Source organism: Saccostrea echinata, unplaced genomic scaffold (genome assembly GCF_033153115.1).
Source record: "Saccostrea echinata isolate AGI-Se365-2 ecotype Australia unplaced genomic scaffold, CSIRO_AGI_Sech_v1 ptg000012l, whole genome shotgun sequence".
Taxonomy (NCBI): domain Eukaryota; kingdom Metazoa; phylum Mollusca; class Bivalvia; order Ostreida; family Ostreidae; genus Saccostrea; species Saccostrea echinata.
Window position 1 is genome coordinate 8,015,445 of NW_026889761.1, and position 15,686 is coordinate 8,031,130.

Consider the following 15,686-nt stretch of genomic DNA (forward strand, 5'->3'; position numbering starts at 1 on the left):
TTTTGTGGTCCTTAAAAATATGTATTATACTGAAACGCAAGGGTATAATTTTGTACTTAAAAAGTGAGGACATCTTCCCTTTGCGTAGTCAGTATTTTAATGGTTGAATGATTTTCATCCCGTTTCTGGACCAGAGTTTGATGCAGACTTAACGGAAATCAAAAATTGCATGTTAAGCAAAAAACTTGACTACAATTCGGAGTTACAAAAGCTTGCATCTGTTCATCATAAGTATTGCAGCAATATTCCAAAAAAAGTTCTCTTTTCTTTTCTGCAAGTGATGCCAAGACTTCCTGAAAATGACTGTTAGCACGCATTTCCATTGCTCTAGCTGGAAATTCTCAAAATGAGATGAATGAGAGTTGCAGATGCAAAGATGCACTATATCACTCCTCATCATGGTCATACTTTCATTAGCTTAAGTTACAGTCCGTAGACTGGGAGTCTAAGGGTTGCTAGACTGGGCGAGGTTCCAGGAAATTGGACCTCAGCATCTAAAAAACAAGCACTTCAAAAAAGGCTGAAGAATATTTCTTCTGCTCAGACCAAGAGACTGGTGCATTGAAGAATCTAAGCTGCAGTTGTTGTGCGTGGCACGCTTTTATTGAATGGTGAGGGTGTGGGGACTGTTAACGGATATTTCTTTCTATGATGAACAGATAAAATTTAATGTTTTTAAATCAAGTTTTATCTTTAATTGTTAAAATCTGTGCTAAATTGTGCATATCAAAAGATAAAAAATATGGGTATTTGTAGTTATAACGATTGTTGCGCATCTTTTGCGTTTCAGTATATTAACAACGAAATGATTTCAAGGAAGTCAAATCAGAGAAACTGTATGGACTTCAACAATCAGACATCTTAGTCAGACTTAGGGCCAATTTTCCTGACTGATGTATAATTATATAACATTCTTCAGCATTGCTCTACATATACCCATTAAATCCAGGTGTATTGAATCTACTGCATTTAGTGCATAGGAGCTACTAAAGTGTACTTAAATGCTATAACCCATTATAATTGAAATTCTCTATAAACTACAACACAAAGTACAAGTTTACTGAGACTTTATTGACTGATGAAAAGAGAAACTGCACAGATAATATAAAACAATACACACAATGAGAAGTATAAGGGCTGTACTGTTACACAGCTCAGGAAATTTCATAAACAGTGGAAAATTTCTACATGACATAAAAGAAAGAAAATTTTTCAAGATAACACTAAATACAGCAGAACACTTCTGAAAATCACAGTATAATTACAGCAGAGCCCCTAATCACCAGCCAACAAAGAAATTATTGGCAGACCTAAAATTGTTGGTTTAAAGTACAAGCTCTGTTGTACTTCTTCAAAAATCTTGTGACAACTTTTCTTTCAGTACATTATCCTGTGAGAGAATTAATCTTGAACTGATTTTTTAAATGGTACAATTAAAAGGATTAAGAATTTATTTATGCACCACATACCAACAATTCATAGGTTGGCCTGTGTTTACCTTTATATACATTTTCATTTATAGAATTTTTTTTTTTGAAAATAAAAATCAACAATTAACAACATTCAAAACAAAAGAAATATAAGCCTTTCTTAAAAAAAAAAAATTCTGTCTCTTTACACCATAGAAAAGTCTAACATACATGCATATACAATGTAAAATACTTATATGGAAATACATGTATAATTCATGCTTACATGGGACTATGTATGTTTGGGAAATTTAATGTAAAAAAAAAAAACAACAAAATAAATTTTGCCAAAAAATGCAGTGAACACTTTATGAACTATGAATTCTCTCAAGATAAATGATGAATTAACTCATTCCTCATGCTTTGTCGACTGGTATAAACTTGACTAGCTATAGCTAAAGGCCATCATGTTAAAATTCAAAGATTTAAAAAGCATTTAAAAAAAGCACTCTTATCATTTTAATAGCGGGTTACTTTTGTAATCAATCTTGCATTCTGAGAGAAGGAAAAAAAAAACAAAACAAAATTTAAGTAGGTGAATCATTGGTGCTGTTGAGTCATAGAGTTTGTTCTAAAGAACCAGGGAGCATGAAGCATACAGGATAGCACACAAGCACATGTGCTTGTTTTGTGCTTATGCTGTTGGCTCCTGGATCACTGCGGTAGTGGTACCTTCTCTTCTGTTGTGTTTCCTGGCCTTCTTTTCAGCCTTGGCGGCTTTCCTGGCAGCTTTTCTCTCAGCCTTCTTTAATTTGTTCTTTTCTTTTCGTGCAGCCTTTCTTGCAGCTTTGTCAGCTGGAATAAAATATTCGAAATACTATTAAATAATTAATAATTGACTTTGCTAAAAAATAGATTTAAAGTATTGTTTAAAAAAAAAAGTTTTTAAAATCAAAAAATAGTTTTAAAATTTTTTTAAGATAAAAATCACCAAACAAAATCACAAAACAGCAAAATCAGCTTTACTTAACAATAAAACCTATTGTTGATATCAAGTAACCAAACAAGACCAAAACACAAGGCATTAGAACCTGACTATACACATTAATAGACTGAAGTGAAAATTTTCCTGTGTGTGCCTGAGTCATTAAATCTCTTTGATGCTGGTACGATTAAGCATCAAGTGTTTTTACCCTATCTTACGATTGATCTTGTACGTTGATCATGCAATATGGATAATGTAGATTCTACATTGATTTGGAGCTCCTAGACAGGCTCCACTCTGGGGATTCAAACAAAAAAGAATGATGTATTCTGCATAAATACACCAAGGCACTCTTTTACATAACTGCATGGTAATCTCTCAAACTTCTACCAAACTGCCTCAAGACACAACATGCCCTCCACTGCCGTCCCTCTTTACATCTCTGAGACAAAATATTCAGTTCAAATTTTTACCATTTTTACAACTTTTTGTGGCATTTATCAAAATGTAACTACATCCTTTGCATTTAAGTTATTATCCAGTTTAAATGTAGGGCATTGATGTTCTGTCTGGACGTTAGCAGACTTCATTATCTATTTTTGAACTATACAATTAAACCAGGATGTATGAGTTTGTTTTAATTGTCTCATCCTAACATGAAATAAATTATAACATTAATACACAAAATCTGTCTGCAGATTGATCACTATCATATAGCATACATGATATGGTGAATAGCTGATGATCCCAGAACAAAATAATTTTTGTGTTGATTCAGTTCAATATAGCCAAATCTGTACTGTATCAATTACATAACATGTTTATTAATCCTGGAAAGCTTTGGTATAAAATCAATTTGGTTAGGGTGTGAAATGAAAAAAAAAAAAAGCTATAAATCTGAAACAATGTTTGTATTTTAGGAAGATATTTCATAATTCAATATTGCTTTTCTACATTAGAGTGTCGAAATAAAAAAAAAATGACCATAAATCTGATACAATGTTTACACTTTAGGCAGATTTTTCAAAATTCAATATTGCTTTTCCAAGTTATATTTCACTTCCAGATATTGATCAATGATTTCAAAGAAATGAGCCACTAAAGTGAGACTATACATTCATAAAAATCTCGGAGACCGCTTCTTTCCGATAAAACATTCTCACCCTTTAATTTGCAGTAGCTGGGTTTCTCTTGACTAGGATCAATAAGACACTGTCAATGTAGGCTCTTACCGAAAAAAAGGCACCTTTATACGTTCTGTCCTATTTCCTGTAAATTCAGTTTTATTTAATGCCTACCTGGGTTGTTAAGAAAAGGAACGTCTAGTCATAATAACCTCCCATTTTTTATCAGACTTTAAGTGTCTGCCCATCTTATAAGGTTATTAAGAGCAATATGCAGCTGTACATGTACCTTGAAGACTTTGACATTAAGAAAGTCGTTTAAATGTCCATCTAATAGGAATCTTTGTAGCCTTTTGAGGTTTTAATACTGTGTATAGATGTTTGTAAGCCAGAATAGACCTAAATATTTCATATTCATTACATTCTTCCCCACTAACATGCCTCTATAGGTACACAAATTCCTGTTTCCATTAATATCTCAGCAGGTTCACTGTTTAAGCCTTCAGAGGTCAGACATCACTTACTCCACGTAATATGGGATATAATTACAGTATTCTGCCAAACATGACATTGCCATGACCCTTTTCCCTAATTAGAGATAATCCTTAGAGAATTTCCTATTGCTTATATAAATATATCAAACCAATAACTATATTATAACCTGTCACAAACTAGTAAATGACTGTTATATGTAGGGAACCAGACGGGAGAAAGTTTAATTAATCATTATGGCAAATGATGTTTAATTTTTATCAAATGTAACTAGACAAAATTAAAGTTTGATTTTGGTAATGCAAGATATAAATACATGCGTCTCTATTTACATGAACCTCTCAGAATGAAGTACAAAATCATTACACCAAATAGCATTAATTATGGAGGGAAATTCCTTTTTCTTTGCATAACTGAGACTTTTTTATTATATGTTAAAATAACTGACTCTCACCACCCCAGATTCTCACATTCCCCCCCCCCCACCCCCACTCACAGAGACACCTACCTTTGTTCTTACACCTCCTCTTCTCCACTGTGATGGTTTTTTCACACTTTGTTTCATCCCCTCCTTCCTTCAGCTGCAGAGTTTTAACCATTTTGTTGGTTTCTTGGTTGCATACTGAGCTGATCACATCGTATTTGCAGTCTTAAAAAAAAAAAATTGTCTTATTATACTAAATTTTGGTGTTCCGAGATATTGAAAAAAGAATGTTTTGGCAAATTTAGAATACAGAATGTATGTAAATTGAACAATACATGTATTTAAATTAAGGGGGAAAGGGGGGTTTCTCAAATCCTAGTCTTTTACCATGAAATATGAATAATAAGTGAGTATTAATGTCTATCACACATACTCTTAAATAAGTACAGTCAAACTTTGTTATCTCAAACTCGATGTGCCCAAGAAAAAACTTTGAAATATCCGAGGATTCGAAATATTGAGGGTAAAATACTTAAAGAATGAGTAGTTGGGACTTTCAAATCACTTCGACATACTGTACGTGTACATAAATTGGCGTATTCAAAATTTGGCGCCATCACTGGTATGGAGTTGTTGGCGAAATCATGAATTAGCGTTATTCATGTCCGTGCAACTATATTGTATTTATAAATGATTTCTTAGCAGTATTCATGAATTAGTGCATTATTGTCTGCACCAAAGCCGCTAAAATATGAAGCTCATTTTTTTAAGTACACATACAGTATCCATGGTATTCAAGATATCAGTGTTTGAGATACCGAAAGTTCAACTGTATATCAAATTCATTTTCAATTGTTCTAGAGTGACTGAGGACCGTTTAACAAATTAAGCTTCCTTAACCTTCTCCATTTTTTGTATTTGTACACTGACCTCTGTTTCTGCACCTCTTGGTCTTTGTGAGGGTTGGTGCACAATCAGCTGGTCCTGATTTCAACTGCAAAGTGAGGGTCATGTAGCCCTTAATACACTCGGGCCTCCCGGCACTTTTGTCTCTCTTGTACCTACATCTGTCTGTAAACATAATGAAATGTTTTTACAATAAAATGTTTTCAAGACATGAGATACATTTTCATGCTCAATTTCTTTCAAATACATTTTTTTTACATGTTCTAAAATTTGAATCAATTTTTTTAAAGAAAAGTTCCCCCCCCCCCTCCCCATTACAAAATTAATATATTTGTATGATGCATAGATTCTATATTTACATGGTTACAATGGGTCATTCTTTGAGAATAACATGTACATGTATTTGGATAATGTAAAATTAAGAAATAATTAATGTTACTATAGTTACCCTGATTTTTGTTGCCCTTGTTTTTCCTTCGTCGGGCCTCTGTTAAAGAAACTGCCAGCAGCACTACCACTAACAATACTACGATCTTAGTGTTCATCCTGTAAAAGAGACGAGAATTACCATAAAAGGAGGGAACAGAAAAAAATAACTGGAAACGTAATAAATATTGCATCACCACCAATTAAACACAAGGAAATAAAACATCAGACATGTTTAATTTAATACTGGTACATGTACCACAATATTAAAAGAACATAAAAAAAAAATACATGCATTGGAAACGGGGTGATAAATACATGTAGTATATTGTTTGAAAATGTTTTCCTCAACAATATATATACAAATGTGTACCCTTCTTTCAAGCAGAATAAAATATCTGATAAATTAATTCTTAAATATGAGAATATTTTTCTCAAAGTCAAAAGGAGCACTGGAAGTATTTTTTTTTTTGAAGGGGGGGGGGGGGGGATCTTATTAAAATTCCATGTTTAAAAACTGGTTCTCACCAGGATATCACTATACAATTACTATTTGACCATTATGCAACAAATAAATCCTAATAAAAAAAAATAATTTACAATTTTTCTTCTCTTTTAGATTGATTGTATGTTGTTTTTCATCCCATTCAAGAATTTTCACTCAATACATAGAGACGTCACCATATACCGGTGAAGGGCTTCAAATTTTGACCTTTACTCAGCACTCAGGGCCATTGAGCAGTGAGGGATCTTTATCGTGCCAACTAAGGTCGGTCGCACCCAAGATTCGAACTCATGACCTCCCGATCACGGAGCAAGCGCTCTACCTACTGAGCTACCATGAACGGTCTTTTTAGATTGAAAAACAGGGGTGGATGCCTTCAGAGGCAAGGACACTAGTAAGGGTGAAAAATATAATCCTGTATCAACAGTCAGATCTTTATAACCTATAGATTAGAAGGCAGTGTAGCTGTTTCATCAAAGCAATCATTTTCTTTTTATTAAAAAAATTTTTTAACCATATCAAAGAGCTTCTTTTATCACCATATATACAACCCACACTGTCATATTTTTATGCTTTATTTCAGAATATGATACTTTATGAAATGAATTTTATACATAAAAATCTTCCTCCTTTATTTTTATGTTCAGATTTCCCAAACTATAAATTATTTTACAACAATGCACTATCAGGAACTTAATTCAGGAGGTTTCCTTCACACATTGTTATCCTGCAAATCTTATTTTAATCAGATATGAAAGTTTGAAAAAATATAGTGCCATAATACTTAAGCAATGAGAGATTTTTGAGCTTAAGGATCAAACTTAGCAAAGACTCTATCCATTCAGAAGATCAAATATTAAAGTTCTTGTGCAGGAAATAAATTGGATCAAATTATGTAACATGCAAGACCTGACAGGTTGCTAGTGACTCAGAGGGCTAGAAATAAATGGATTATCAAATACTACCTAAAGGTGTGCCTTTGCATGCAGTTTCTTAACCTGTTTGTATACAACCCCCATGCTACACAGAAAACCAGTCAGTACTGGTTATTTTTCTCAAGGGGGCAAACTTAATTACACCAATACTTCACATAAAGAACATTTTGACAGACTTGTCTAGATTTATTGTTATCTAACACAACAAATACTGGACAAGAGTTACTTGATTTGAATAAACACAGTACCATGATACTCCATACACTTCCCCTCTCTCTTAGGTTCCAGTGCATGACCGGGTCAGTATGGCATAAAGGACCCCCCACACTTCATTTAACTTAGTAAATGGAACTTTATTAATACTTAGCTCAAATAACTGACACTATCACTAGTCCAACCTAGAAAACAGGTTAATGTCAATATTTTTACTATGACTTGAATATTCTCATTTTCAATTTCTAAATTCTCTTACCCACTGTCCCTTTTTTCTGTTAAAATATTTTGGAGCTCCTTTTGTTTTTAATTATTTTTTTAAAATCAATATTCACTTAATTTAAGAAAGGGACATAATCATTGCTGGGTTTATTTAATTGTAGGCATGATGTGAATTTAACTAGACTTAAGAACTTCAGAAATAATACTAGTACTATCTGAGATACAAAGGCCTTGAAGCATTCACAGGTCTTCAGCATTAGTATTTCAATGGACAGACTGTAAATTAATTACACTCCCATCTGTACCCTAATGAAAAATAATGACAGGGTTATTGACATAATGGTCACTATCTTGTGACTTTCATTACAGCCACTAATGTTAAACAAACAAATGTATTAGAATGTCAATAAACTAAGGTCATATGATATCTTCTCATTCTAAAAGATGAGGGAGACTTTGCCTTAATTATATGGATTTCAGACTTTCTGGTCACAGAAAGGACAGGAGGTATATGTACCTCAGATATATCAAGTCTAACACACAAGAATATTAAACATATCTTTTCCTCTCAAATCTCAAGGAATTTGTCAATTACCCCCTACAATGGATTTGACAGAGTGTGATATTGTGACTAACACAGTTTGATGTGCGAGAGCATGGACAATGAACATTGTTATCTAGAAATCTTGCGTCAATATTTGTGATATATGGATCTAGATCGGCTCGCAATAAGAGACTGTGTTTTTAACATTTTCTGCCACCAGTAGTCCCTTGAGTAGACAGTTCTGATGAATTATTCAGGATATACCATTCTCTGGTTTGATAGATACTGGTATTGGCCATTACAGACAGATCTAACATATTTAGCCTAATTGGACAAAAAATATTATGGCCAAATCTCCTCGGGGAATGCTCAGCCATGCTCCAACAAAGGATCCAATCCTTAATTTATGCACAGAGGTCAGCAAAAATAGGAATTATAAATGTGTGTATAGTTTCATCAGATTGTACAAAAGCAAACCTTAATTTCTGAATATATACATTTGAGTTGTATTTTTGTAATAAGATTAACTCAAATTAAACTGGTCTGTATTCAGTGTTTATATAATGGGATTAACTCAAATTTAACTAGTCTGTAATATTTAATGCATGTTGAGGTCATTATAATTAACAGTTAAAATTCCTTTATAATTAATTGGGTATTTGGGTGATTGCTTGGATATACTCTTCTTCTTACTGCATTAAAGCAACTTGCAATAAAAGAACATAAAAAAAATTATTATAAAAAGTGAGTCATAGATTATCAGAATTCTCCCATTTATGTATCAGAGATTACCTGCATAACCTAAGGCAGACAGGAAACAAAGAGAGTGCAGTAAATTTTACCGAGACTGAAGGGCACACAAATTTACAATTATGAACACTAGAATTTCTTTAAAGATCGCGATAAACAGATTATTGTGAATCAATGCAAACTAAAGCCAGGTCTCTGAACCTACTTCTTATTAATGTCCAAGATTTCCTGCTTGTTTTATGGTTGCATGAGTATAGCTATGAAAATTGTCCATGCCACTGAAGTAATAGAATATGAGAGAATAAATCTTTGCAGCAATCAAAAAAGAAACTTCAATTTCTCTCTCTTCTTTCTATCTTTCTCTCTCTCAAATTTGGAATTGCTAGTTTTTGGTCATTAATTAGTAAAAATAAACAATTTAAGAAAGTTTTCTATTGAGGAAGATGCTGGTTTCCCTAAAATTTTCATTTTAAATTTTTTAATACATGGCAGCTAGTCTTTAAATCACTGCGATACAAACACTTATTTGTAAATTAACAGAAAACAAGTACTTGCCTTAGGTTCTTTTAGGACAGATGTTAAGGCTGGTTGAAGCCGGTTAACGGCCGGTTTGTTCTGGTTTTGAGTGGGTACTTTATTCCTCACTATTTTCTCATTGATAACATGATCTTATGGCTCTCCTGTGTTATATACTCTCACCATAATATTGGCAGGTCATGCTATTAAAGGCAGCCAATCAGATTACAGACTTGGCCATAAGACCTTCCCTACAGGCAAAAATAACCATGTCGCATGATTCCTGACTGCTTGAAAACAAAAACAAATTCTATGTTATGGAAAATTAATCTGACGTCATTAAGTATATGTATCAAAGATTAATATTTAATCTAAGAGGTCAAGAAGTAGATACAAACAGAAAAGTTTAAAATAAACTGTATACTAGCTCTATTAAAACATTGATAACAATAAAGAATTAAAATCTTGTTTTATACACCAAAGAAATCACACAAATAGTTGTTTTTGGCTAATTCAGTTCATAATCGGACATAATTCAAAGAATTTAAAACCAGAAGAATGAGACAAATACAATGCCATAATCTAGCTGTCATTATTATTTACTTTAATATTAATTAACATTTCATTGCAAAATTCTTTTAAAAATAAATTTATTATCATTACAGTTTTTGCTCTTTACATTTTCCCCCAAGCTGAATGTTTTCCTCAGTTTATGAAGAAGCCAGTTCATACGGACTTATTAAATTTCCATGCTATTACAAATTTATTTATTTACATGACCTACTTTATTGAAATTTCTGCGTAGTTATCAAATTCAAGTGCATTTTCTTTTGTATAGATTGAAGAATTTCATCTACTTTAGACAATCTCTATTGGTGTCTAAGTGTTTAATCGTTGTGAACTAACCTAAAACGGATGCTGACAATTCATATTTAAGGACCTGAAGTATTTTGGCGAAAGTTCTGGTGTAAGAAAAAATGAGTAAGATTTATTTTAATTCTATCCTAAATTCCACAACTCCTAGTACATGTATATGTACTTTTTTAAAAATTAAATTTCTCCCAAATGTGTAATCAATTGACTTCCATATCCACAAACAGGTTAAATCAAATCTCAGAGATTAAAAAAAAACCCAATATTTATACAAAAAGATGTAAATATTCATTCATTTCTATATGTGTCTAATTTTTCAATTCATTTCAAATCAATGACAAAAACTGCATGTGAATGTTTAATTTTACAAGAGTTATTTCCCTTTAAACACAATGGTACTAAAGCACTCAGTAATACAACAATATCATTATAAAGAATATGGTTATTTCTTCAATAACATCGTCATTGATAATTTTTAATAGACATTTTATCAAATATTTCGGAATTCATCTGTTCATGCAAAATAAACAAATTCATACACAGTTTCTGTGAGATGCCCCTAAATTACTGCAATGAATTGCTCATTTTAATATAAACAAAAACAAAATGGTCACAGCATCATGGTGGAAGTAAGAGAGGAATGTCTCCCTTCCTAAAACAATCAAAACTAACTAGCGATGACATCATTACCTGTACAAGATACCTATCCATCAAGATTGATCGACAATATGTTCCAATTATATTCACAAAAACATCTTCATTGGTCAAGCCCAGGTCACGACTATGTATTATTTTCACATGCCTTGTGTTACGAATGTCTAAAACCTTCTCTTACAAAGGGTATAACGAAAACGATATTGTACCGTCATACATATATATTATATCATTTGATGTAATAAATGTGACTTATTATAAAAACTATAATATAAAAATGCTGAATTTATTTTGATGAAATTTTAAGAATTTTAACCATCGTTACATGCCGTATCTGCGATTGATATTGAAAAAAAATTCCGAACTCACCATCATGGACATATGTATGTATGGTATGATTACAACAACAAACCAACAACAAACCAAACAAAACAACAATACGTATCATGTAAATATTCTTACTCAGTGCCATTAGAACGAACAAAATCCTAGTGCTGGCAAGAACGTTCTGAAAAAAAAAAACAACACCGAAATAAGGAAAACAAATATATTTTCCCGCTTTTTGAACACTGATGTAAACATAATTTGGGTGTTTTGTTCCACTACGGCATTTTTTACCTATTGCACTATTTCTGATTTTGTATAAATGTATTTTCACTTTTAGCGCCTTCTCATAATTTATTCTTGGAATTCCACACCCGATTGAAATTTATACATGAGCCAAAAATACTTCTTACCCCGAAATTGAAAATGTTCAGATTTAACTTAGGAATTAATAAAAACCACAACTTTATTATTAGGATAAACTGTCCACACCAATTTAATGTCCGCATTTCAAGCTGAAAAAAAAAATATTGCCTTCGTAATATACTCTACTTTCTGTTTTAAAAAATAGATTTAGCAGCTAACAAATATCTTTTTGAAGTTTGTACAAATGTTATATACGCCAGCATAATTTCTGCTCATTAGATGATAATTTCCTTAAAAATTGCATCATTTCCTATGTCCGAAAAAGCAGTGACCCTTTGTCCAATTATTATTTTAAGTAGCATTTGAATAAGAGAGAGAGAGAGAGAGAGAGAGAGAGAGAGAGAGAGAGAGAGAGATAGAGAGAGAGAGATAATAACAATGTCATCTGCAGATGGGGAAAAAATGTCCTTTTAATTAGATTGGAAGACCATGGAGTCGATGAGCAATAAGTTAAGGGAAACAAACTATCAAGTTTATACAGAATACACTTGAAAGTTGCCAACTTACTGCTTGATTTGCACAGGGTTTTAGATCGGTTTTAACCAGTTAATTCATGTAAAGCACCCCCTCCCCAAACATACACAAAATATATTTACACATCATATGCATATGTAAGTAAATTGGCGCATGTGCATGGGGCTTTATAAACTAATGAAGGAAATCTTCCAGAGAAAATTCTCATGACCTTAAAAAAGCAGAGAGCAAAACAACATCACACGGAAAGTTACTCTGGTTACTTGTGGTTCCCCAGTACAAAGTGCATCACGAGTAAAAACTAGTTTAAAGTGGGAAATTTCACAGATGTGTATCAAATTGGCCAACACAACTTAATTTAATGTCTCTTGAGGAGTAGAAAGCACTTGTTTCTGTAATAATTTTTTTAACTCATGTTATATTATATATATGGTTAATTTTTTCTATTACAGAAACAAGTGCTTGTGATAAAAAGACATCCTATATATACTGACTGCATGTCAAGATTTTCCCTCTAAGTACAGAATTGCAGGTTTGGTGGGGATACATGGTTTTGTTCGTTGCAGATCGTAAATAACGCAATCAATAATTGATTTTCATGAACAATGAAGACAAAATTATATTGATAAATTTGGTATACACGTGGTGGTTTTAAGAAAGAATGATTAGACTTGAGACTATTAAAAAGCGTATAAATCTACAATTACTTTTTGGTACAGTAATACAGGAAAAACTCGCCACGTGCGTGTGACTCTTAAAATCTTAATATTTTTATAACCAACCAACCAACCCCATCCATGCACCCCCACCCGCTTTTCAATCGGGCGAGGGGATGTATAGTGATGGGGGTATCCGTATGTCCGTCAGCGCGTCCGTCTATTTCGCTTAGCTATAAATAAGGAGACCTTCAGCTTTAATTTATCTTCTTTTTCTCAGTGTATTCGTGGACAGACACTAGATAATTTCTCATTACTTTGGAGGATGTTCAAATGACAAAGGAAAAGTGAGCATCCCCTCCCGATCGGTCACACCCGCTGTGAGCCCTATGTATTGATCAGGTAGACGGAATATTCCGTAGTCAAATCAAAATATAAAAGCAAAGGATTAATAATCGGTATGCAATATGTCAGTCAAATAAACCCAATGATAGTTTATATTCTCTAGCAAGTTCATTATAACGACCATAGAATGTACGAAATGCTGACTTTAAACGAGGTTCCTGAAAGCCCTGTAATATCAACTTATCTGTCAGTACCTACCTCGGTTAATTTTTGTTTGTACATGTATATATGTATATATGTACCTCTTGTACCAGTGATCTGGTTTTGAGTGAATAAAGAATTGTTAAAAAAAAATCAATCTGCTCAGAGCATGTTCTTTTAGTATCGAATCACTTGAGAGACATATGCAGGAATATTACTACATAAATAAAGGAAGTTGACGATGGAAAAGCCCAACTCATCCCGTTAGTTATTAGTTGGTCTTTATTGTCTATAGTCAGTAAAACATGAAACAGACTCTATAGTATCTTTAGTTTTGAGTTCATTAGGATATATCGAGTCGTATGAATGAAAGAAACTATTGTTAATTGATAAACGTTGTAGGTATATCTAAATATCGAGTTGAAGGCGAGTTGAAGGTGTGCAGAAAGAGTTTTCTTCTTTTCACGTAGAAGTTTTTGAATAAATTCTGCTTCATGGGAATATAAAAACATGTCGGCTAATAAAGAGGCACAATTAGTGCCTGTCGAAATTTCAGCAGATTGCTGGAAGACCTTCTCTCCAAAGACTACGTAGAAATTGTCAATGAAGAATTCCAGCATCTTTTTAATATCAACTATAAAATCAGAATGCTTTTAAACAAAGTAATTTTGTAGATATCCAATAACAAGATATGAAAATTGCTAGTGGTTGAATTAAAAAAATAATGACCACCAAATTGATTTTTTTAAGATTCAACTATACCCATAACATATTTTTCACTTATATCATCATGTTGTACATGCAAAAAAGTTTCAGAATTTTTATTGGTAAAACTTCATTTGAAAAAAGAAAAATATCACTACATCCTAAAAATCTTTATAAAATACATAATCAGAAGAAATTATAGTTTGTTTTTTTTTAAAAAAAATCTATGCTTCAAAATGGTATCAGGGATATAAATGATTCGATAAAGAATTTTGATATAAAAGTTTTCTTACAAAAATTATTAGATTATGAACTGGCCCTATCTTTACAATATTGTGTTGTATCCTAACATCTGATATGTATTTTATTTAACATTGTTTTAAAAATTATAACACACAATAACTCATTCTTAGTTTGTAAATCATTTCGTCGTTTTGATATTTTTTATCATTTACGACAAGTTTGTCATATTTTCAGGATTTCAAAACATGATTATTTGCAATGTGTTATATACGAATATATATTTTAAAAAAAAGCATAATCTGTTTCAATCCAGGTTATACCAGTATAACTTGGGTAGCTATTAAATTCATTACTTATAATTTAATTTTCCATCATTAAATGTTAAAAAAAGACATTTTTTTCCAATTTATTTTTAGTAAAGATAGATGATAATTATAAAGCAGTTTTGTTGCACTCCTGACTACAGTAAAATTTAAAATTAAAATCATGGAACACAAACATTCATAAAGTGTTGGTAACATGAAGTGGTAACGAAATTTTGCAATATTTATATGTCCAATACTTCATAATTAAAACATATGAAAGTATTTAAACTTGGCTTTATATGTTGAATTATTTTCTGTTTATGTAAAAAAAAAAAAAAAAAAAAAAAAAAAAAAAAAAAAAAAAAAAAAAAGCTAAAATGTATATTTAGAAGATAAAATATATTTCATAGTATATTTTCCCTCACAGGACAAATACTGTAAGCAACTGAGGTCACCCAGTATAACATTCTACTGATCAATTTTTTTCTTTATATCTATTTTTTTTATCAACATCATTCTAACACATGTGTTGCACTCCTGTCTAAGAGCATGGAAGTCTCTAAAGTAGAATTGTGATGTGAAAATTACATCAGAACTTGTTCTGTTGTTTCAATGAAGTTGAGGTGGAATTACTTGAATTTTGTAACAATTTTTCTTGTGTGTGTGTTTTTTTTTTACAGTCATAAAAATCAAAGAAAGAAAAAACAAACACATTTGAACTGATAAAATTGAAAAAGAGAAGGATTTTAATAATAAAACTGTCCATAATTTAGTAATAAATTATTCAAATAGATTATTATTAATCAAAGAATATTTTTCTTAGTATGAATAGAAGTCTTTTCATCATATAACTTGAATCTTAAAAAAATGGGTCGCGCTCCTGACCATAGAAATATAGATCTGAAACACAGACAGACCCTGTAATTGATAAATCTATTTGGTAAAAATGTTCTTTGTCTCTTTATTTTCCAAAATAAAAACCAGAGAATCATATACTGATAAAAGTTTTTCATGCTGGGAAGCAAAACA

At 31.8% G+C, this 15,686-nt stretch overlaps 1 protein-coding gene across 1 annotated transcript; it reads right to left on the reverse strand.

Moving 5' to 3' along the window:
* Window positions 1-1,050: 1,050 nt before the first annotated feature.
* Window positions 1,051-9,587, reverse strand: LOC133185287 (uncharacterized). Its single transcript, XM_061320404.1, has 5 exons — window positions 9,491-9,587; window positions 5,789-5,886; window positions 5,365-5,505; window positions 4,519-4,659; window positions 1,051-2,264 (listed from the first exon to the last, which is right to left on the reverse strand). The coding sequence occupies exons 2-5, from the start codon at window positions 5,883-5,885 to the stop codon at window positions 2,104-2,106; spliced, it is 540 nt and encodes a 179-aa protein (XP_061176388.1). The 5' UTR covers window position 5,886; window positions 9,491-9,587; the 3' UTR covers window positions 1,051-2,103.
* Window positions 9,588-15,686: the final 6,099 nt, after the last annotated feature.

Excerpts from the sequence above, each read along its gene's own strand:
- LOC133185287 (XM_061320404.1), bottom strand. The coding sequence starts at position 5,885 with ATGAACACTAAGATCGTAGTATTGTTAGTGGTAGTGCTGCTGGCAGTT. Across the intron at positions 4,660-5,364 it reads CAAGAGGTGCAGAAACAGAG|ACTGCAAATACGATGTGATC; the intron begins GTCAGTGTACAA and ends TTTTTTTTTAAG. Across the intron at positions 2,265-4,518 it reads GAGGAGGTGTAAGAACAAAG|CTGACAAAGCTGCAAGAAAG; the intron begins GTAGGTGTCTCT and ends ATTTTATTCCAG.